General features: G+C 39.7%; 1 protein-coding gene across 2 annotated transcripts in view; it reads right to left on the bottom strand.

Annotated features, from left to right (window-relative positions):
- Nucleotides 1-24,811, bottom strand: part of LOC118280284 (scavenger receptor class B member 1) — a 94,237-nt gene that overhangs the window by 13,180 nt on the left and 56,246 nt on the right. For both annotated transcript variants that reach the window (XM_035600250.2, XM_035600251.2), the window contains 3 exons: nucleotides 22,798-22,889; nucleotides 13,799-13,959; nucleotides 12,659-12,800 (listed from right to left, as the gene is read on the bottom strand). In XM_035600250.2, coding sequence (XP_035456143.1) covers nucleotides 12,659-12,800; nucleotides 13,799-13,959; nucleotides 22,798-22,889 — 395 coding nt within the window. The remainder of the gene's footprint in view (nucleotides 1-12,658; nucleotides 12,801-13,798; nucleotides 13,960-22,797; nucleotides 22,890-24,811) is intronic.

The following is a 24,811-nucleotide window of genomic DNA, read 5'->3' as shown; positions in this document are numbered from 1 at the left end:
ACCGGTGACCGACGTTAGCGGAGGATTTGCCTTCAACAGTTTTCTATTGGCAGGCAAAGACAAAAATCGTATTTCGCCACATCATCTATATTAGATTTCAGTCATGATCGTCCCACCCTCCAAAGCCACAGACCAAAGGCCTCCCTACCTTCCTTCCACTCCTCTCTATTTAAATCATTTTACGTCTATAAATATGAACAACAAAAATTCGCAGTTTTATTTATTTATTTATTTTAGAAAGCCAGCCGTATGTGCCCTCACTAAGTCTTTATATTTAGAATGGGTCTCGACTGTTTCAATCAGGTGAGATGACATTTTTGTTTTAGGGTTTCTTCATTTGCATATTATAAAGAAACGCAGTTGGGTTTTTTAGTTTTTAAATTACCTTTTTTTATTTATTTAGAAGAACGAGCAAGAAACACCTTTAAATTACTCTTTATAAAACCTGCCAACTTTTTGCTATTATTACGCGTCTAATTCTCGTTAGGTATACGATACAACCATTTAGCAAGTCCGCCATGTTTCTCATATTGACACAGTCGACGTCGGAATGACGTCAGTGAGCACATGTTTGTCATTTGCGATCTAAACAACGTTTCGAGCTATGATCCTTATAATAGCAGCTCATGTAGTGTAGATGTCCAGTCAGATAGGCTATTTTTTGAGGTGGCAAATCATCCAATATCATCTCCCGGTGTGGAGGATTGGGTATGGCGCGAGGGAGTGACAGACTCTTGCTGATTAAACTAAACTGTACCCCGTTCCTACTGCAGCTTCGAGTCGGAGCCGCGGTAACCCGCTTTTTTGAGGGGAGAAAATCATGCAATGACTTCTCCCGGCTTGGGTGAGGCTAAAGGGAGTGTCAGATTTTTGCTGATTAAACTAAACACCACCCAGTTCCTACTCCTGGAGCTGGAGCCGCGGTAAACCGCTTTTTAGGGGGATGGTCATCCAAAGACTTCTCCCGTCCTAGGCGCGGCGAGAGGGAATGTCTGACTCTTACTGATTAAACACCACCCCGTTCCTACACTTACTTCGAGTAACCCGCTAGGTAGTTCACAGCTCCGAATCCGGCATCAATCCTACTGGGTCCCATCTGTGGTGGTCTGATGGTTCTGGCGTGCATTATTATTAAACCTAGTGCCTAATTCATCTAGATATAATAAAACTATAGTTATTATACTAGATTCTAAATGTCATTGGTCGGTCGGATAGAAAATATTCGCAAATAATAGCTGAAATACCAGTTCAATATAATAAAAAATAATGATAATATGGTTAGAGGTCAAAAAATAGAAATGTTGCATAATATAACGCTTTTTAATCCAATGAGGATTGCACAAAGGACAGCAATGTAAACCGTCCTATGACATTTAAAAAAAATAGTAGTAAATACTTAGTATCGCATGGTTCTTGTTTTCAAATCATACAAACGTGTCACAACATTACAGGGATCACTCGCTAATATTACGAAACATTTCTTCTGTAAATCTGATCGCCTAGTACCTATATCTACCTAATTTTGAATCACGCGGCGGCGCGATTTGAAAAATTCATAACTTCGTTTCATAAAACCATGAGTTTAAAAAACCCTTCCCGTATCGTTTGTTACGTTATCTAGAAACCGTGCACTTGATATGCATACCTCTTTTTTGTTACAGGTTGTATAGAGAATGCCTATAAGTCCAGTGGTAGACTGTCACCTGACCGTTGAAGATGATAGCAATGTTCTTAACACCCATTCTTGCCCAGAAATATAAAAAAATCCATGCAATAGGGGCCAAAACTCCAGACTCCGTGCTAAAATGACCTAGACAAATAAGGCATCAATCAGATAATGAACCTACATACCTAAGAAGGCGAGTCATTAACCCATTGGTCCATTGGTCAATACTATGACACCCACACAGAATGAATAACGGTACAAAGCTAAGAATTTGCATATTATACCGGTAAAACTTTAAAATAAACATTTTGTATAAGATTAATGATTTTCATTGGTTATTTGTAGCACGGAGTCTGGTATTACCCGTGTGGGATATATTCGCTTATAACATGGAGTTATAAGCTAGTCCCTTTGTGAAGCAGTCATGCTAGCTAAGGAGGAGATGGGGCGCGTGAGGGAACGAACTTCCTCACGCCCCAGCCGTCGCGAGAGACACTCCGGGCGTCGGGGATCGCGTGACGATCTCCGGCCACCGTAAGTGCGGGTCTGCAAGTAAGGTAGCTCGTCGTCCAAAGACCTGTGCGTACGGCGCATCAAACAGACATCAGACCACCACAGATGAGGCCCAGTAGGGCTGATGCTTAATCCGAAGCTGCGGACTACTTAGGTAGCTGGTTTACCGGGGCTCCGGCTCGATAAGCAGGAGTAGGAACGGGGTGGTTTTAGTCAGTAAGAGTCTGACACTCTAATGTTTTAAATAATAAATCAATATTAACAGCGGGTGACATTTCACTTATGGACTATAAGCCTCCTACATTTAGAAGGGTTTGGTATAATCAGATAAGCTTCACCCTCTCTTGGCTTGCTTGGAGATCGCAGTATAAAAGGTTCAGGTTTATCAAAGAGCGCTGCTGCTCGGTCTGTCTTAAATATAAATGATAAATGATAAATGATATTTATTTCTGTAAATAGGTCATAAAATAACACTTTTACACGTCAATATCAACTCTGCCCACCCACTTTTTAGGGGTCATAAAATACATGTCCTAACACCAACAGCTATTTAATTCTAGACTTTCAGTCGTGAGCCTAGATATCGATATCAGTTACTAAAGACCTACTTCCCTGCCCACCCCAGATGTGATAAAAGCGTATCGAATGCTTCGTTTAATGGAAATGTGTCGATTTGTCACAGCCGGTCAAGCGCGAGTCGGTTTCACCTTTCTATAATACAAACATACATCTCTACGGACGCTTCGTTGGTCGAGTGGTAACAAGTGCGACTGCTGGGCCAAGGGTCTCGGGTTCGATTCTTGGGCCGGTCAAAGTATTACTGGCCTTTTTTTCGGGTTTTCATTTTTTTTAACTAGTAGCACGGAGTTTGGAAACTTTGTGAGTGTGTGTGTGCTTGTTACACAGTTACATCAAAACGGTTGAAGGGATCGGGATAAATTTGGTACAGGGATAGATAATGGTTATTATAATACTTTTTATCCCACGAGAATACGAGCGAAGCCGTGGGAAGAAGCTAGTACGGTATAATACAAAGTCGCTATCTGCTGTCTGTCCCTATGTGTGCCTAGATCTTTAAAACTACTGAACGCATTTTGATGAAATTTGAATCTTATGCATGATAGGATACTTTTTATCTCACGGAAACGCGGGCGAAGCCGCTGGCAGAAGCTAGTCCATACAAGTAGAAGATTATTGGTTATATAGTTAAATAATTATCTTTGTATTGGATAGTCCATTTATCAAGGAAGGCTATAAGCTATAAAACATCACGCTACGATCAATAGGAGTCGAGCAGAGCGAGTGAAACCGCGGTAGTAACTAGTACCATATAAAAATCCTCTTAGTTACTCATCTGCAACTATGCAACTAAATTGCAATTGACAACTATCGTAACACGCTGTATAATGAAATATGCAAACACGCTGTATACATAGACCATGACCGGCCATTCAACTCTACGGAGACAATGCAACAAAGGAATAAGCACTTTAATACCTTAATTATTAAGATCATTTTTGTTTAATAGAGTTTGTTTATTCTTTGTGATTTTGTGTCGTGTAAGGGAATTTGTGCTTTATGTTATATGGGATTAATGGTGATTTTTGATTGAGTTTTATATCATAATATAATGATTATGACAGTGCTTTGCTATTGGAGTATAAGCAGGATATAAGGCAGAAAAAGCAAAGTCATTTTAAAAAATCATCATTGCACGATTCGGGAATCGAATACGAAACCGCCAGGTTACAATAAAATTTTAAATTTGACTGACCCGGGAAACAAACCCACCTAACCCAGGCAGTCAAACAACCCAACAACAAAAACTTAACTTTTACTTTCATACCCAAAACGGTAATCGAACCCAAACACAACCAAATAGTCAACATACAAAGCAAACATGAAGTAAAGCTACAGCGAGATGTAATACCGTCATCATTACGCCTATGAGAGAAAGTATGTCACCGACAGAATGACTAGTCAGCCTCGCATTGTGTGTGGCATAACACTGCTATTATAACACCCAGCTATAATATTTGTCTCATTGAAAAAACTAATTCTACTAACATAATAAAAAAAAAAAATAGTTAATCCGTGATCATGGCGCTTGCAACAGTGCCGAAATATTGGAAACTCATCAAAATTAATAAACATGGTAAATATCCCGTCATAAGTTCTAATAATAAAAAAAAACTACTATATACACTAAGCCCAATTTTTTTTAAAGGGGGGAAAATCATCCAATGACTTCTCCCGCCTTGAACGAGGCGAGAGGGAGTGTCAGACTCTTACTGACTAAACACCACCCCGTTCCTACTACTGCTTTTCGAGCCGGTAAACCCGCTGGGTAGCTCGCAACTCCGGATCAGGTATTAGCCCTACTGGGCCCCATCTGTGGTGGTCTGATGTCTCTTTGAGGCACGTACGAATGGGTCGGTACGACCGGAGTGATACCACGACCGAGCAGAAGACCGACGTCACGAAAACGCTTGCGTTGTGTGTTTCGTTGTGTGAGTGAGGTTACCGGAGACCCAATTACCCCTCTTCCCAATCTTTCTAATCCCCGATTCCCCAACAACCCTTAAATTCCTAACCCCCAAAAGGCCGGCAACGCATTTGTAACGCCTCTGGTGTTTCAAGTGTCCATGGGCGGCGGTGATTGCTTACCATCAGGTGATCCATCTGCTCACTTACCGGCTTATATTCATATGTAGTTTGCGATAAATAATCTCCACGCCTAGCAGGCAGGTTGGGGAATAAGGATTAATTTTATGACTGACAATGCCAATCCAAAAGTTTATCAGAGAGCACTGCTGCACGGTCTCTATAAAAAATCCAATTCGACCATTCACCGGGGCAAACCGCTACGCTATGATGAAGTAACATACAAAAAAATATATAATGTAATGAATGAGTCTACTTACTTTTAATTAAGGGCGCGCGTATTGCCATACAAAAAGTGAATTAAAACATTTTAACTGACCAATTTGTAATAGTTATGAAATAAGAAACAAACGCTCGCATTGAACATTTGAACCTTGGAGTAACTGACGCAGTTTCTGTTAACAGTTATACCAGTAACTGTTTGGTTCCAATACAATGGTTTCCATCCAATGAATGCACAATGCACATATTGCTTATATCGTATTTGTATGTTTTGCTTCATATAACATTGCGACTTTTGTTTTAATAAAATGGTATGGGACCCAGTAGGGCTGATGCCCGATCCGGAGCTGCGGACAATGTAACAGGTTACTGAGGCTTCGGCTGGACGCCAGAGTAGGAACGGGGTGGTTTTTAGTCAGTAAGAGTCTGACACTGCCTTTCGCCTCGCTCAAGGCGGAAGGAGTCATTCGATGATTTTCCCCCTCAAAAAAAAGGCAGACATCGTCCGCGTTCTCGGGTGATAAAAAGTATTTGATCACCCAAATCAGCTCATACTCTGTCTATATACCAAATTTCATCAAAATCCGTTCAGTAATTTCAGCGAGATTGTTTGACAAACATCCAAACAAAGTTTTACAAGTCTAAACAAGGAGACGGATTACCTGATGGTAAGCAACCGGCGCCGCCCATGGACACTTGAAACACCAGAGGCGTTACATGTGCGTTAAGCTGCTTTTCTACCAGAGATGTGCTATGTAGCTATGCTACGAAGATGTAATAGCTAAGCTGTGAAACTACCTGACCGTTTCCACTGATACTAAGCTCTGTAGCTGTGCGAAGGAAGATGCGCAGCTCGAGTATTGCGTATGTATAGACAGTAGGGAAGCCATCCATAGCACTTTTTGTTGATGCGGCAATCGAAACCCTCGTCGGGTATAGGAAACCCGCGGGAAGACTAACGGTGGTAACAAATGTATCACACGGCTATTTGAAGAGCTATCACTAAACATGTTCAAACGATACGAGTTCGAGTCTCGGCCGGTGTACGACACACACACAGACACACACATGCACGGTCTATTTACCACACTAGTAAGGAGATTGGCAGTAAATCATCTTGTTTTAGTGCATTTCTTCGTGAACGCGTTCATTAGCGATGATATTTCATCAATTCCAATGGTATTTGCTTTCATTCGTGATTGATGTGGTATCAGTGTGATGATGGTAGCGAGAATATGTTTGACCAACGCTAGTCTTGTTGTGGGTGTCGTATACCCGACTAGGACTGAACTTCAGCCTCTACTACATAAAAGACACTATAATCTACAGGCTTCTCAGAGTTTTGTTTTTTAAGGGTAGAAAATCATCCAATGGCTTCTCCCGCCATGGGCGAGGCGAGAGGGAGTGTCAGACTCTTACTGACTAAAATCCACGCTGTTAATACTCCTGCTTTTCTGATATATAGCCTATAGTCTTCCTTGATACATGGACTATCATAATCAATTAAATACAAAATAACGATACAGCTGTTGCGGAGATTGAAGGTTTCAAACAAATGTCTCCAGCTTTATAAAATACTGCAGCCGACCTTGCAAGTTACCGAGGCTCCGGCTAAAAGCAGGAGTAGGAGCGGGGTGGTGTTTAGTCAGTAAGAGTCTGACACTCCCTCTCGTCTCGCCCAAGGGAGAAGTCGTTGGAAGATTTTCCCTACCATAATCTACACGTTTGGCAGGACTAGAGATCGAACTAAAAAGTTTATTTTATCAAAGAGCGCTGTTCGCCTCCTACTGATAGTAGCGTGATGATTTTATAACCTACATTCTTCCTCGATAAAATAAATGGACTATCCAATCCAATTCAATACACAAGAATGATCCAGCTGTTCCGAAGATTAGCGCGTTCAACCAAATGTTCAAGCTTCATAATATACTGCGGATGAGTTTGGAGGTTACCGGGGCTCCGGCTCGAAAAGCAGGAGTAGGAACAGGGTGGTGTGTTCCTCGCCCAAGACGGAAGAAGTCAATGGCTGATTTTCCCCCCATAAAAAAAGGTTTGACTGTAACTATAACGCGAACGTTTTTTATGACACCTCTGCCCACCCACTTATGTTTATAGTAGGTGTGTATATTATAATAGATTCGTCAGAATCAGAGCGTGGCGGTTTTCTCTACACCGGCGCTGATTACGCGGGCATTCCGATTAGTAACTGCTATATATCTTTAATCTACAATACTTATGTTATTTTAAGTGTGGGAGAGCCATGCGACGCGGCTTAACATCAGCTGATCCGTCTGCTCGTTTACCGGCTTATATACTATAAAAAAAGGTATGAGTTGCACTCCAAAAAAGCATCTATATTTAAAACCGAGGAGTTTGTTTCTTTGAACGCGCTAATTTCCAGAACTACTGGTCCGATTTGAATAATTCTTTTTGTAGACGATAGTCCATTTATCGAGGAAGGTTGCAGGTTTTAAAACATTAGGCTATGTGCTTTGTAGCTATGCTGCGAGGATGTAATAGCTAAGCTGTGAAACTATGTGACCGTTTCCACTGATACTAAGCTATGTAGAAGCGCCGCCGCAAAGTAGCTGGGAAGATGTGCAGCCTGAGTATGCAATGTATCGATAGTAGGGAAACCATCTATAGCTCACATCTTAAGGACGCATCTAAAAAACATAGCTTAACTGAGTCCGTTTCCACCAGTGCTAAGCTACGTGTACCAATGAATATAATAGGTGGAAGCCAAACGCATCCACAGCAACGTAGCATAGCACATCTCTGGTGGAAAAGCACGCTTAATCCGCTAACCTCCGCTTCAACCACTTTCTCCGAAAAGGGTATAAGCAGGGATGCAATAGATAAAACCTTACAAAATTATTTACAATTGTAGAAAAAACTATCTTACTTATGATTTCAAGGCTTGCTTTGCATACTTTGCGTAACGTTAGATAGCTAGCTAGGTGATTAGGTAATCGAAGTTAAGCAACGGTCGACGCGGCCGCGAAATGGAAGGTGACCACTGGTAATTACTCCGCGCAGTTACTACTGAGTTTACTTAACTTGTACTGTGTATCTTTGCTTTCATAAATAAATTTGGTAGATATTGTTCGTCGGTTCATTCAGCAACAGCCGTCAGCTGAGCTGATTGTAAACTGACACATGCGTACGGCCATCTGAACAGGTCCGCTCATACTATTGTGGTTCTTTCCTCTAAAGACCACTACAGAACCAACTTGCACGGTTCTCTCACATTATTCTGGACTTTAAAAGAGACTATGACCTTTGAGTTTGTTTCGGCATTTCTTCTCAGAGTAGTCGGATAGGAAATGCCGGCCTCATCTAGCTATTTGAAATATTGACGTGTAAAAGTGTTATTTTATAACCTATTTACAGAAATAAATATCATTTATCATCATTTATTATTTAAAATAATAGCAAACCAGGTGAACTCTATAAGTTTTTAAACTGACATGGTCACTAACACTAGTTGTTTGTTGCAAGCGCTATGATCAACAGTGCCGAAATATCGGAAACTCATAGAAATAGAAAAACATGGTAAATATCCCGTTTCAAGTTCTAATAACAGGCGAACTCCGTTTCGCCGCCAATGATTTTCCCCGATTCCCTGCTTTTCTCTTGAATTTTTCCTAAATTTTCTTTGCTATAAACCTCACGGAGTACGAGACCTTTCCAACGAATGTAAAACCGTGGAAATCGGTTCGTGCATTCTGGAGTTATAGCTTCAGAAAGGAAAACCTGACTTATTTTTAACTTAAAATATTAGATTTCTGATCTGTTTTTATGGGATAGGAGGCAAATGAGCATACGTATCACCTGATGGTAAGCGATTAGCACCGCCCATGGACACCCACAACACCAGAGGAGTTACAGGTGCGTTGCCGGCATTTTAAAAAGGAGTACGCTCTTTTCTTGAAGATTTGAAGGTCGTATCGGTTCGGAAATACCTAATATTACCAAATAATTCGTGAAAGTTTGTTTGTTTGGAAGCGCTTATCTTCGGAACTACTGGTTCGAATTGAATAATTCTTACTGTGTTGGATAGTCTATTTATAGAAGACGACCAAAGCAAAGCTGTATAGATTGTGTGAGGAATGATATGTAAGAGAAAGGAGTTTGTGATGTGATGACGTCTGATAGGGGAGAATGGAAGGAGACATGTTGTGACGACCACAAGTAACTTGGGTTAAGGGGGAAAGATTATGGATAAAATTGAACCAACGAAACAATGTAACCAAGAATTGTATTGTGAATCTGATTGAAAAAGAGTAACCTATGGAGTTTCTTGCTCGTTCTTCTCCATAGGAATCTACACTTTGGAACGAGCAAATAGAGCAACTAGAGGACTGACCGACAGACAGACATTTTGTTTTCTTTATATTGTAATATTTGCTTTGACTTTCAAAAGTGCCTTTCCGGTCTATTTGAAATAAAGAATTTTGAAAAGAATGATATATGTATATAGGTAGAGAAATCATGCAATTAAGACAATTAGTATAAATTATATATTCTTTTAAATTGCCTGACGGTGCATAAAAACTTGAACAGGTTTAATAATAATAATTATATTTTTAATATTTCCTCATTATCTGCAGTTGCGTTTACTGAAATTACCATAATAAGTGTGTCATGAGATAAATAACACAACATATAATCATATGTATGTGTATGTATTTAGCTTAAAAATTATAATTACATAATACTTTTTTTAAAAGAAGACCTTATTGGGTCTTTTTTTAATGGGACAAGCCCGCCACAATCTCCCATACCGCTGCAACTCCTCTAACCCAGGATACAACCATGAAAACACCGGAACAATGGAGTCCTTTTTTTTGGGACAAGCCCTCCACAACCTCCCATACCGCTGCAACTCCTGTGCACCAGGATCTACAGTAGATACAACCATGGAAACACCGGAACACTGAAGTCCAACGTCCCAGGGACATGAATGACTGTCTTGGATCCCGCAACGAAATAAATCAGAAGATGTTATTAGAGGAGAAGATAAAATAATATTTTTCGCTTCTGTCTATCTGTCTGTTATGACCGCAATAAGCTCAAAAACTACTGGACGGATTTTCGTACGGTCTTATCCAACAGATAGTGTAATTTCCTGGAAGGTTTAGGTCTTATTATGATTTTTTGACCACGTGGTTATATTTGAGAGTAAAAGGCTGAATCAGAAAACTGGTTGATCAGCTGGCCCATTCCGTAGTTGCAACGGTACGCCTTTTATCCCCGAAGGGGTAGGCAGAGGTGTACATTACAACGTACACCCACTTTTCATCATTTGTGTTATTACAATATACTGGGCACAATTCCAGTCTCCGTGCTACTACTGAGAAATTTTCGAATAACCGAAAAAAGCTCAGTGATACTTTGTTCGGCCCAGGAATCGAATCTAAGATTCCTTGTCCGTCAGTGGCACTTGCGACCACTCGACCACTGAGGCAATTCTATAGTGTAGATTCCTATGGAGAAGAACGAGCAAGAAACTCCATAGGAAACTCTTTGTCAATCAGTTTCACAAGACAAGGCAGGTCCCTGCTAAATACAATATAACCTTGAGGCCAAGTTAATTACACAGTAAACGGTGAGTGTCACGCCGACACGCGGCACTTAAATCAAATTACTAGTTTTTACGCAAAGATATTACATATACTCATCTCCATTACTTGTCATTATGTTAAACAAGGAAAAACTATTAAATAAATCATGTTTTCATGATTGATTTGATTGGTGTATAATTAGTTAGTTATCAAAGTCAAAGTCCGCCCTGCTACCGATCCCCAAAAAGGTAGGCAGAGGTGCACATTACGGCACGTAATGCTGCTATACAATGTATACCAACTTTTCACCATTTGTGTTATAAGTCCCATGTAATAGGGAGTGAGCCTATTGCCGTATTACACTGGGCACAATTTCAGACTCCGTGCTACTACTGAGATATTTTTGAAAAACCCAGTAATACCGACACGGGAATCGAACCGAAATAGGAACAGGGTGTTGTTTAGTCAGTAAGAGTCTGACACTCCCTCTCACCTCACCCAAGGCGAGAGAAGTCATTGGATGATTGTTCCCCCTTAAAAAAAGGCCTTCAAAAATTAAAATTCGTGAAGATATCATGACGCAAGACGAACAAAGACAAAACATACTAATTTATCTCAACCAATGTTTAATAAAAGATCAATTCACATAAGCTGGGTACAATGTCAACGACACCGCCTTGAACCGACTTGACGACCTTACAGAAAAAAAAACATTTTAAATATGCAACGAGGTAGCGGAAGAGTAGAGGCAAAAAAAACCTTGTTTCTCAAAATTCTCCGCCCTTTATTGGGGACATAAATAACTATAAGGAACTTAAGTAAAGTATTATTGAGTTTTTCGGTCATAAAAATCCATCATTGTTTACCTACAAGGATAAGTTGATTATCCTCACAATACTTAGGTATCGTCATGAGCTAATGTTCACATGTAAACAGCAGCTCATGTAGTGTAGATGTCCAGTCAACAAGGATGTAGCGAGGTTGACTGTCCAGGCGATACACGTACTTAGGTATCGTCATGAGCTAATGTTCACATGTAAACAGCAGCTCATGTAGTGTAGATGTCCAGTCAACAAGGATGTAGCGAGGTTGACTGTCCAGGCGACACACGTACTTAGGTATCGTCATGAGCTAATGTTCACAAGTAAACAGCAGCTCATGTAGTGTAGATGTCCAGTCAACAAGGATGTAGTGTAGACTGTCCAGACGACACACGTACTTAGGTATCGTCATGAGCTAATGTTCACATGTAAACAGCAGCTCATGTAGTGTAGATGTCCAGTCAACAAGGATGTAGCGAGGTTGACTGTCCAGGCGACACACGTACTTAGGTATCGTCATGAGCTAATGTTCACATGTAAACAGCAGCTCATGTAGTGTAGATGTCCAGTCAACAAGGATGTAGCGAGGTTGACTGTCCAGGCGACACACGTACTTAGGTATCGTCATGAGCTAATGTTCACATGTAAACAGCAGCTCATGTAGTGTAGATGTCCAGTCAACAAGGATGTAGCGTAGTGTCCAGGTACTTAGGCATCGTCATGAGCTAATGTTCACATGTAAACAGCAGCTCATGTAGTGTAGATGTCCAGTCAACAAGGATGTAGCGAGGTTGACTGTCCAGGCGACACACGTACTTAGGTATCGTCATGAGCTAATGTTCACATGTAAACAGCAGCTCATGTAGTGTAGATGTCCAGTCAACAAGGATGTAGCGAGGTTGACTGTCCAGGCGACACACGTACTTAGGTATCGTCATGAGCTAATGTTCACATGTAAACAGCAGCTCATGTAGTGTAGATGTCCAGTCAACAAGGATGTAGCGAGGTTGACTGTCCAGGCGACACACGTACTTAGGTATCGTCATGAGCTAATGTCCACATGTAAACAGCAGCTCATGTAGTGTAGATGTCCAGTCAACAAGGATGTAGCGAGGTTGACTGTCCAGGCGACACACGTACTTAGGTATCGTCATGAGCTAATGTTCACATGTAAACAGCAGCTCGTGTAGTGTAGATGTACTTACCAACATGGGTATGTTCGGGACCACCACAGCATCATCGTCCATTCCCCTGCTGAGCTCTGGTTGGAAGGTGTATGTCCTCTTGTAGTGGAACGACAGGGTTCCATTCTCGTTGTCCGTGATATTCACTTTCTCCCATTCTTCCCTGGAAAGGAGAAGAGAGTTTGAGATGGTGCTACCATTTTATTGTGTCATAAGTTTCAGAATGGCTATCCTACAAAAAGATGGTAAAATTAATCAGTTTCCTACATAGAATGCACTCGGGATACCTCTGGTGTCCTCATACCTTGTAATCTGTTTATAAAATAAATTAATTTCATTTTATCACCATCATTCCCACTATAAGCTTCCCAATCACTGATTCCCCAACAACCCTTGAATTCCTATACCCCAAAAAACTGGTAAGATACTTGCAACACCTCTGGTGTTTCAAGTGTCCATAGACGGCGACGATTGCTTACCATCAGATCCGTCTGATCATTTACCAGCTTATACTTCCATAAAAAACAAGTAAGTATCTGACATTCCCTCTCATCTCACCCAGAATCGAGAGGAGTCTTTCAATGATTTTCCTGCCTTAAAAATGCTTGGGTCCTTATAATTTCTATAACCGGCTTATACCACAAGAAAGTAAATGTCTGAAATTCTCTCTCTCCTCACTCTTTCGATGATACATTAAAAATGCTTTGCACCTGTTAATAGGCGTAGCCAGGGGGCCTGGGGGCTCAACCCCCCCCCCCGAAAAATGCGTACCTACATCAGAGCGTTACGTTTGTAGTAAGCAGTGTACATCCCCTGTTTGGCAAAGGTTGTATGACTACCTATGAATAATTTTTTCTTGTAGTAGGCTTGTGTTAACTGTCACACATACCAAAGTCAAAAAAAGTCAAAATCATTTATTTCAAATAGACCAGGTAGGCACTTTTGAACGTCAAAGCAAATATACCTAATAATATTAATAACGTCTGTCTGTCGGTCAGCCTCTAGTTGCTCTGCTCGTTCCAAAGTGTAGATTCCTATGGATCGAGCAAGTATAGGTTACTCTTTTTCAATCAGATTCACAATACAATACTTGGTTACGGGTCGACTTTCTTAGAACCCCTAAACTAAAACCTGGCTACGCCTATGATCAGCTTGCATTACGAGTAGACATAAGGCCCCAGCTCATCCAAGATCGGCTTGGAGCCGTTATTGAGGAACTCGTCAGCATTCGTCACGTTGTACACGTAGACCTTCACGAAGGGCCGCACCGGGGGCCGCGCCCACCACTCGAACGTCATCGAGCCGGGGCGCAGGACCAGCTCCTGAGGGGGGGGAGGACAATTGGTTAATGAGGGTTTTGTAAAAAATAATAGTTTTTTTTTTTTTTAAAGAAAACGTTGCCCCACACTAGGATTTTCTCCTGTGTCGTGGGTGCGTTTACAAACATACATGTTCACATACACATGACACCCAGACCCGAAACATCAATTTGTGGGTCACACAAAGAGTTGCTCCGTGCGGGAATCGAACCCGCTACCCGTTGCGTGGCAGCCAGTTGCCCAGCCACCGCACCAACCGTGCAGTCTTCTTGAAGTATGTCAGGTTTACCTTACATGGTATCTAAGGAAACTGGAGTAGAAGACAAAAAAGATCGTACTATACAATATACACACTAGTTTTCACCATGTGTGTTATAAGTCCCATGTAATAGGTTGTGAGCCTATTGCCATATATACTGGGCACATTTCCAGATTCCGTGCTACTATTGAGAAATTCTCGAAAAACAGAAAACAAGTAGTTAATACTTTACTCGACCCGGGAATCGAACCCGAGACCCCTTGCCCGGCAGTCGCACTTGCAACCACTCGGCCAACGAGGCAGTCAACAAAAAAAGAAAAGCACTCAAAAGCCTTATTACCTAACTATATTATATTATATTAAACACGTTTCTTTGCTCAAAACTAGCCATTTTAAGTTGAACAATCACTAAAATGGTGCTTGCAACTTGGTTTCCTCTCGCTCGCGGTGAAGGCGAGGCAGCCACTCACTAGTCCTTCAATGACATCGCGTTTAAAGCTTAACTTGCCATCAGTAAGTACATGTTTTAGTTAAATTTTAAACCTTAACGCCGTACTCAGAGTAATTTTACATCACATCAACATTAACAGTCTATACAACGTGTAACAAAATACCCATATACATCAAGAAGCACTGAAGAATACAGGTTGAATAGAATCTCTACACAAAGTTTCAGCTTAAAATACGTTTAAAAAAATTGGTACCAAATACTTGGTATCGCATGGTTCTTGATTTCAAATCATACAAACGTGTCACAACACTACAGGGGTCACTCGCTTATTACGAAACATTTCTTCTGTAAATCTGATCGCCTAGTACCTGTATCTACCTAATTTTAATTCGTCTTTGTCATGTTATCTAGAAACCGTGCACTTGATATGTATACCCCCTTACACCGTTTATAAGTGGCCACTGCTGACCAAAGGCCTCTTCTCACACGGAGAAGGTTTGAGCATTAATCTCTACGCTTGCTCAATGCAAGTTGGCGAGTCATTTAATGGTTACTCAAGCCGGCCTTTAGCAATACCTAGGGATGATGACGGGGTATGAAAATTAAAAATCTAATTGGTCCGTCAGTTAGGTAATGAAAAAATATTAGACACGTATTTTTTTATTTTGTCATATAAGATAACAATATTTAGATGAAACGAATCAAAGTTTAGTAGTGGGAGCAAATACGTCATTTCTACGTATAAAATGTACCTAGACCCGAAACACCAGAGGCGTTACAAGTGCGTGGCTGGCCTTTTGGTGGTTGGCAATTTAAGGGTTGTTGGGGAATCGGGGATTGGGAAGATTGGGAAGGGAGGTAATTGGGCCTCCGGTAACCTCACTCACACAACGAAACACAACGCAAGCGTTGTATTCACGTCAGTTTTCTGCTCGGCCGTGGTATTACTCCGGTCGAGCCGACCTAGCAGTGCCGAAGCATGGCTCTCCCACACTTAAACCCCTATAAGTATAGAAGGCCCATATTCCAACAATATACTGCTATAATCAATCAGCCAATCAGTCCAGGCACCGCTAAGGCCAAAGATTTATTTATTTTATATTTATTTAAAACAAATAAACGTTAGAAAATCGCGTGTTACCTCAAAATACTGACTCAAGATTACCGTTTCATACATTTTGTCTATATGCATGCATGTATGTATGTATGTTTATACGGCTAATTACATTATTATTCGCGTGGGAACCCCGTTCGCATGTATGATTAATTAACTACATACAATTTGCATGAAATCACATACAATTTTAGTATTATTATTATAGCGTTAAGGAGAATATTTGCAAAACTGTTTTTTTCTGTGTTGATAGTGGAACTCCTTGCCGGAGTCTGTGTTCCCTGATGGGTATAACCTGGGTGTCTTCAAAGCCCGAGTGAATATGTTGCTTATGGGCAGACGTGCTCCATCGTAGGCCGCATCATCACTTACCATCAGGCGAGATAGTGGACAAACGTCGGCCCATTTAACATTAAAAAAAGATGGGGCTGTATTCGAAAATTGTCTTCTAGAGTGTCTTCCATGCACAATGCACATATCAGCCTCGTAATTTTCTTTTGGGACAAGCTCGCCATAACCTCCCCTACCGATGCAACTCCTGTGCACCAGGATCTACAGTAGATACAACCATGCAAACACCGGAACACTGAAGTCCAACGTCCCAGGGATATGAATGACTGTCTTGGATCCCGCAACGAAATGTATCAGGAGATATTATTAGAGGAGAAGAAAAAGAAAACGAGATATTTTCCACGTACTGTCCACTGCCTCCCACAGTCCTCCCCCAATGCCTATCGTGAGGTTAAATTGATTAAGAGTGCATTTAAATAAAATAACACCTGTTATACTAAGTAGTAGTGTGAGTGAGATTACCGGAGGCCCAATTACCCATCTTCCCAATTTTCCCAATCCCGGATTCTCCAACAACCCTTAAATTCCTAACCCCTAAAAGGCCGGCAACGCACTTGTAACGCCTCCAGTGTTTCAAGGGCGACGGCGATTGATTGCCATCAGGTGATCCGTCTGCTCGTTTACTGGCTTATACCATAAAAAATAGGTCTTGTTTGGTTTAATATCTAGCCATGTATTATTGGTAGGTATTATAGGTAAACGCAATACTCTTACAACACGACGGATACCATTGAGGTGCTTTAAAGGAAATGGGTAGGCAGGAAGTGTGCTCAGTATGAACTAATATTAACTTACCTACATACATACATAGTTGCTATATGTTTGTCTGTTCGTACTAAGAAAATATGACATAACATCTCGATTATTCTACGAAGATGACAGCAGGGTACAATACTCGTTTTTTTTAAAGAAACTCGAAACACCAGAGGCGTTACAAAACGCCTCTGGTGTTTCGGGTGTCCATGGGCGGCGGCAATTTCTTACCATCAGGTGATCCGTCTGCTCGTTTACCGGCTTAAACCACGAAAAAAAACTGTAGCTGTGCCATGCACTTGTGTGCATTACCGGCCTTTGGAGATTAAGAATTTAAGGGTTGTTGGGGAATTGGAGATTGGGAAGGGGGGTAATTGAGCCATAGCTTAGTATCAGTGGAAACGGTAACATAGTTTCATAACTTGGCTATTACATTTTTGTATGGAATAGGTGGCAAACGAGTAATCGAGTCACCTGATGGTATTACATCTTCATAGCATATCTACATAGCACATCTCTGGTGGAAAAGCACCATAAATCAAAATATTTTGATTTTATTATCGTAGTTCTACCACGGTGTAATAGTATTAGACACAATAGCGGTATTCCGGTCAAGGTACGCGGGTTCGATCCCACGGTGTTGCAACACAGTGCCTGTGTATGTCGATACACAGATACACAATGCAACTTCTATTATACATTAATATTACGCTAATTTACCCTGGAGAGGTAAGCAGAGGAAGTTTTTACTAGTTATGCTATGACTCCTAGCCCTTATTGAAAAGTTTCCAAAGAAATCTTTAATAATACCTTGCCTGACTCGGGAATCGAACCCGAAACCTCTTGTTCGGCAGTGGCAAGTGCGAACACTTGATGGCTTTTTTTACATTTGATGGGTCGACGTTTGGCCGCTATCTCACCTGATGGTAAGTGATGATGCGGCCTACGGTGGAGCACGTCTGCCCATAAGCAACCTATTCACTCGGGCTTTGAAGACACCCAGGTTGTACCCATCAGGAAACACAGACTCCGGCAAGGAGTTCCACTCCCTAGCAGTTCGCACAAGGAAGCTTGAAGCGAAGCGCTTCGTGCGAGTGGTTACGTGGCAATTCTATTCTAACTAGTTATTTTATTCTGTTAACATTTTAGCAACTAAATAGCAACCTGTACTGTTCTTATTAAGGCTTACAACATAATCATGATTGACTGCAGTGGCTGGGCAACTGGCTGCCGCGCAACGTGTAGCGGGTTGGATCTCCGCACGGAGCAACTCTTTGTGTGATCCACAAATTATTGTTCCGGGTCTGGGTGTCATGTGTATGTGAACTTGTATGTTTGTAAACGCACCCACGACACAGGAGAAAATCCTAGTGTGGGGCAATATTTTTGTTAGTGTTGCCCAGAAATAATCTTGCAAGTCTCGCATTTACCAATTATCCAACTTTATTTTTTTATACGATTATGATTTAACTGTAGTATTAACTGTATTGTGCAGATTTAACTATACAGTTGTATTGTAAGGTGTGGCCGCTATTAAACAACCTCAAAATATAGTATACTAGCTACTCTGTTTCGTCATTGTAAGATCAAAAGCACCTAACATGTAAAAAATAGCATTAGGTTAATATGTATTTGCGAATCGACTTATTTGACTGCACGGTTGGTGCGGTGGCTGGGCAACTGGCTGCCGCGCAACGGGTAGCGGGTTCGATTCCTGCACGGAGCAACTCTTTGTATGATCCACAAATTGTTGTTTCGGGTCTGGGTGTCATGTGTATGTGAACTTGTATGTTTGTAAACCCACCCACGACACAGGAGAAAATCCTAGAGTAGGGCAATGTCTTGCAATTCTCGCATTTACCAATTAGCCAACTTTATTTTTTTTTATACGATTATGATTTAACTGTAGTATTAACAGTATTGTGCAGATTTAACTATACAGTTATATTGTAAGGTGTGGCCGCTATTAAACAATCTCAAAATATAGTATACTAGCTATAGTCCAGTCATTTGGTAGTTTTACCTGGAAAGTTTTCCGGGAGTTTTGAAAATTGGTGAATTTATAGATTTGGGTATGCTCTTTTCGAATTTCAACTTTGCCACCTCGTACAACCGCCGCTCGCGCCGCCATATTGAAAAAATGGCGCCTAAAAACGGTTTTTTATTAATATCTCCGTTCCGACGCATTTTACGAAAAAATATTTATCTACAAAATTAAACTAGAAAAAATTTCCTACAATTTATGTATTGATAACTTTTTCATAAAATCAATAGTTTTTGGCGTACGAGCGCCGCAAAGTATTATTTATCTGCACCACCACGTGTACAAAAAATGTGTGTTGTGTAGCAACGCCTGTCGCAACCGAGGGCTGGGCTCGCTGTCATTGCAGAGGTAAGTTCCCTGTTTGAGGAGTGGCTAGAGAGGCGCCAGGGCGTCCTCACCTACCGCCTGACGCAGGTGCTTACCGGACACAGGAATTTCGGTAGGATCCTGTTTTTGATTGGGCGGGAGGAAACGCCCGGGTGTCATCACTGCGAAGACCGCCCGGAGGACACGGTGGAACATATAACATAACACATATAACATCAGAAACAGGAACCTACCGAAACTAACCTGTTTGTACAACACACATTGTTTGTAAACGGTTTTTTATTAATATCTCTGTTCCGACGCATTTTACGAAAAAATATTTATCTACAAAATTAAACTAGAAAAAATTTCCTACAATTTATGTATTGATAACTTTTTCATAAAATCAATAGTTTTTGGCGTACGAGCGCCGCAAAGTATTATTCATCTGCACCACCACGTGTACAAACAATGTGTTTTTTTTAAATGTATCAATTCTTAAAAACTAATTATGATATCTCGTTCAAACCAATTTTCTTTGAAAGTTTCCATTAAAATCTACAGCATATATTTTTTTTAGTTTTCTTACTCACTTATTTTAAAAGTTAGAGGGCAGGACACATTCGATAGACCTCATTTTTCCACTTTGGAAGTGTCTATCTTTCAAATAATTGATTTTGACGAAAAATGGTTTTAGGAACCATGACGTATTTTTAATGGCCTATCCATAGACAACCATCACGGATAGGTTAGACGAAAAAAAAATTTTTGAAGAGGTGCAGTGACCGCGCGCTCTCCCCCCTCTATCTCGGAAACGGTGCACCGTATAAAAAAAAGTTTAGACAAAAGTTGTAGAGAATTTTGTATTCTACAATATTGGTATTGAATACAAATACCAAAAACCCATAGGAAAAGAGATATTTCGAAAAAACCGCAAAAACATTATTTTTGGGACCTTTGACCCTGAATTTTAAGGGTTGCTTACACCCTACCATATGTAGGTTTTGAGACAAGTTTCAGGCAGTCAATATACAAGTATATACAAAATTACAGCTGGGTATCTCAAATTCCGAGGTGAAATCCTAATTTGACTGGACTAATAATACTTTGCGGCGCTCGTACGCCAAAAACTATTGATTTTATGAAAAAGTTATCAATACATAAATTGTAGGAAATTTTTTCTAGTTTAATTTTGTAGATAAATATTTTTTCGTAAAATGCGTCGGAACGGAGATATTAATAAAAAACCGTTTTTAGGCGCCATTTTTTCAATATGGCGGCGCGAGCGGCGGCTGTACGAGGTGGCAAAGTTGAAATTCGAAAAGAGCATACCCAAATCTATAAATTCACCAATTTTCAAAACTCCCGGAAAACATTCCAGGTAACCCCTTTTTATCTACCAAATGACTGGACTACTACTCAGGTAAAAATAACTGAGGTAAAAATAAGTTAGCTATACCGCAATTCCGATTGTCCAAAGTGCAGAAATCCTTCATGGGATTTTGTGTTAAGTGTTACAATAAACTACCAACCACCATACTGAATCTGAACGAGAAAAAATTTAAATCTTGTATAAAGCGTGAACTGTGTAAACAGGCATATTATAAACTGTCAGATTATATTGAAGATAAAAATGTGTGGCAGCATGTTGGTCCGGCTCCACTGGACACTCGCTCACACTAGACAATGCTCTAATACGATCACTAGTTACACGTTAAATTAAAGTAGTAATTTATTCCAATGTAGTCTAGGGATCCTGTGGCATCAAGCAGTTATTTATTATTTTTTTATTTGAAAAATTAAATTAAAGATTATTTTTTATTTGTATAGAAGCATTATTTCAAAATTGTAAGTGTACATATGTGGGCACTATGTTTGAAACAACCCGCTTTTTTAATTTATATTCTTTACAAATTGGTTTTATTGTCCCATAGTTCTGACGTCGTATTGTCGTTACATTGTTCCTACATATATAGACAATAGGTAAATGATCAAATAATGTATCAGAGATATTGTAAAAAACATTTTTTGAAAAGAGTAACGATGGAGTTTCTTGCTCGTTCTTCTCCATTCGAAGCAACACTTTGGAACGAGCGCCTAGCTTCACTGACAGACAGACTGACGGACAATTCAATTTGACGTTTCAAAAGTGCCTAATTTAGGATTAATTGAAATAAATGCTTTGACTTTGACTTTGACTTCAGTTTCGTCATTGTAAGATCAAAAGCACCTAACATATAAAAATGAGCATTAGGCTAATATGTATTTGTGAATCGACTTATTTGACTGCACGGTTGGTGCGGTGGCTGGGCAACTGGCTGCCGCGCAACGGGTAGCGGGTTCGATTCCTGCACGGAGCAACTCTTTGTGTGATCCACAAATTGTTGTTTCGGGTCTAGGTGTCATGTGTATGTGAAATTGTATGTTTGTAAACGCACACACGACACAGGAGACAATACTTGTGTGGGGCAACTATCTTCTTCTATACTTATAATAAATCTGTAGAGAGGTCAATTCTGTACATGAAATATATTTCCAAAATATCTATCAGTGGGTGATTAGTGATCCATACTGACGCCAAAAATGCAATCAGAAAAATTTTTGTCTGTCTGTCTGTCTGTCTGTCTGTCTGTCTGTCTGTCTGTCTGTCTGTCTGTCTGTCTGTATGTTCTTTATAGAAACAAAAACCACTCAACAGATTTCAACGAAACTTGGTACAATTGTTCTTCATACTCCTGGGCAGGTTATAGTATACTTTTCATCACGCTACGATCAATAGGAGCAGAGCAGTGAAGGGAAATGTTGGGAAAACAGGAGAACTTACTCCATTTTTTAAGCTTCCGTCGCGTGTGCAGCCTTAATGGCTACAGCTACACAGAAATCATGTATGACGGAAATGTTCTCCTTAAGATAGTTTAAAAAATATTCCACGACAGCAAATGTCTATTTTTTATGGTTGACTCACAATAACACGTATAACTCCCGATAACTTAGCAGTTTGGAGCTTTCTGATTATATTTGTCTACTTTTACGTTTATAACACTCTCAATCATTCATTCATTCATTTATTCATTCATTCATATGATAAGAAATCTGTAGAAGGATCAATTCTGTACATTGAAAATATTGAAAGAATTAATAGGGTGTTACTGGATCGATACCAAACCCAAATATGTGATTAAAAATGTTTTTATCTGTCTGTCTGTATGTTGAGGCATCACGTGAAAACTAACGGTTCGATATCGATGAAACTTGGTATAATTATACTCTATTATCCTGGGCAAAAAATAAGATACTTTTTATCCTGGAAAAATACGAAGAAGAAAAAAAAACTTTATTTTTCAGTTTTATTCTATAGAACGCGAACTCAACAGCAGTAGCTCAAAAGAGGGATCTCCTTAATTATTATGGGCCTTATTTGGGTCCAATAGATATTTATAAGATGTCATTGTCAGAATTACTCAAAATGGAGAAATAAAACTTCCACGCGAAGACCGACATCCGCGCGGACGGAGTCGCGGGCGGAAGCTAGTATAAAATATAATAGATGGATATATACTCACATGATCTATGAACATCCGGACCCAGGATCCGAAGAATATGGCACAGACAATGCCCAGTAGCAGTAACACTACTGCGGAGGCCAACACGAACCCTGCAACAAATGGGAGAGCACTTAATATCGGACACAACACATACAAACACACACGTTTTGGAACAAATTCTTAGTCAAAAAACTAATAAATATAGAAAAAAATATATAAACTAAAAAAAAATCAAAAAGTCAGAGTCACTAAACCATAAATAGTTACACATATAAAGAAATAATAGTCTCTCAGTCTGTTTATCAGTGAAGCTAGGTGCTACAAGACATACAAACACATTTTGGAGCAAATTCATAGTCGAGAAAAGTAATAAATTATGGTTAAAAAACCGACTTAGTATCCTAAAACTGCTTTTGAGTATAAAATCACTTCGAAGCTGCGGACTACCTGACGGGGTTACCGGGGTTTCGGCTCGAAAAGCAGGAGTAGGAACGGGGTGGTTTTTAGTCAGTAAGAGTCTGACACTACCTCTGGGCGGGAGAAGTCATTGGATGATTCTCCCCCTCAAATACAAGAGGAGGTTTTGGCAGCGGGTGCCACTTATAGGCTGTTGATGTGATCATCTGATGGTAAGCAATCGACGCCCATAGACATTCGCAACAATAGAGGAGTTATAAGTGTATTGATCTAATTTGAACACTCTTTACAAATACGGCATTATAACAGCCGCGCTGTATGTCCGTAACATTCCTAGACAACCTACAACATTACAGCTCTTCTGTGGTCAAGAAACATGGAGCTGTTCACACAGAATTTAATACTTGATTAATTTTATTTTCAGTTTTCGTTGAATTATTTAGTTGTATTATGCTTCTGTGGACGAGTACTACTTGTAGTTTCATTTAAGTCATATGAGTGATCTCCATTCTACAATGTGATAGGGGTGGGACTTCTAACCCGTTAATGCTGAATACTTCATCTAATTTTATCGACAAAAAAAAAATAATATGGTGGTTGAACCCCCAACTGAAAATATTGAAAAATAGCGTCTTTTTCGGTAAAAATAATACATATATATTTTTTTTCTTACTAAAACATTATCAAACATATGAAAAAAATAATGAAATAGTTAGCCAAGGTTATTAGCTACCGTTTGCCGTTTTTTTTGTTTCTACGACGCATGCAACATTTGTAAAAAAAAGTAAAAAAAATATTAAAATAGCCATAACTTTTAGGGGGAGGGGATTCGACCCCTTCGACCCCCGACTTTTGTCGATAAAATTAGATGTAGTACTCAGCCTTAACGGGTTAGAAGTCTCACACCTATCACATTGTATATACCTACCATGGGACAAAAGCGTGACTATGTAAAGAAGTATATAATAATCATGATGAATTTATGTAATGAACATAAGTAGGTATATAAAAACCTATGTATATATAAAATTTTCATAACCCAAGGACAAGAAAGTCATATATTAGTATTTCTTCATAAATATGTATTGATTTGTACATAAACATATTTAAGTACATAAGTAGGTACATAGGTATTATTTATTACATAATTTGTGGTATTTTTTATATGTTTGTCAATTTTTAACACGTGTTTACAATATTTCGTAATTTCACATAATGTCAGGCTTTTTATGCCCGAAGGGGTAAGCAGAGGTGCACATATAGGGTGACTGGTAATTAGTGAACGATATTTAAACACGTGATTGTACTCATGATTACAAACAACTTTCCCAAAGAAACGTTTTTTGTATACTCATTAGTTTTATCGAAAACCTTCAATATTAGTTTTTGTATTTATAATTTTGTCAATATTGAACAATGATTTCTGATATCGAGCACTTGCATGAAACAATATCATTCACAAGAAAAAAATACTTTAGCTTTGTCTCTGCTTAACCTTTTACAAAAAAAAAAAAAACACAAACAACAACCAACAACACAAAAAAAAAACAATTAACCCAAAAACCTTGACAAGACACAATCACACTATCAAACAAACTCAATCTATATTTTTAAT

The sequence above is a fragment of the Spodoptera frugiperda genome, chromosome 21, assembly GCF_023101765.2.
Source record: "Spodoptera frugiperda isolate SF20-4 chromosome 21, AGI-APGP_CSIRO_Sfru_2.0, whole genome shotgun sequence".
Classification (NCBI taxonomy): Eukaryota; Metazoa; Arthropoda; class Insecta; order Lepidoptera; family Noctuidae; genus Spodoptera; species Spodoptera frugiperda.
This window is presented reverse-complemented; position numbering and strand designations above follow the sequence as displayed.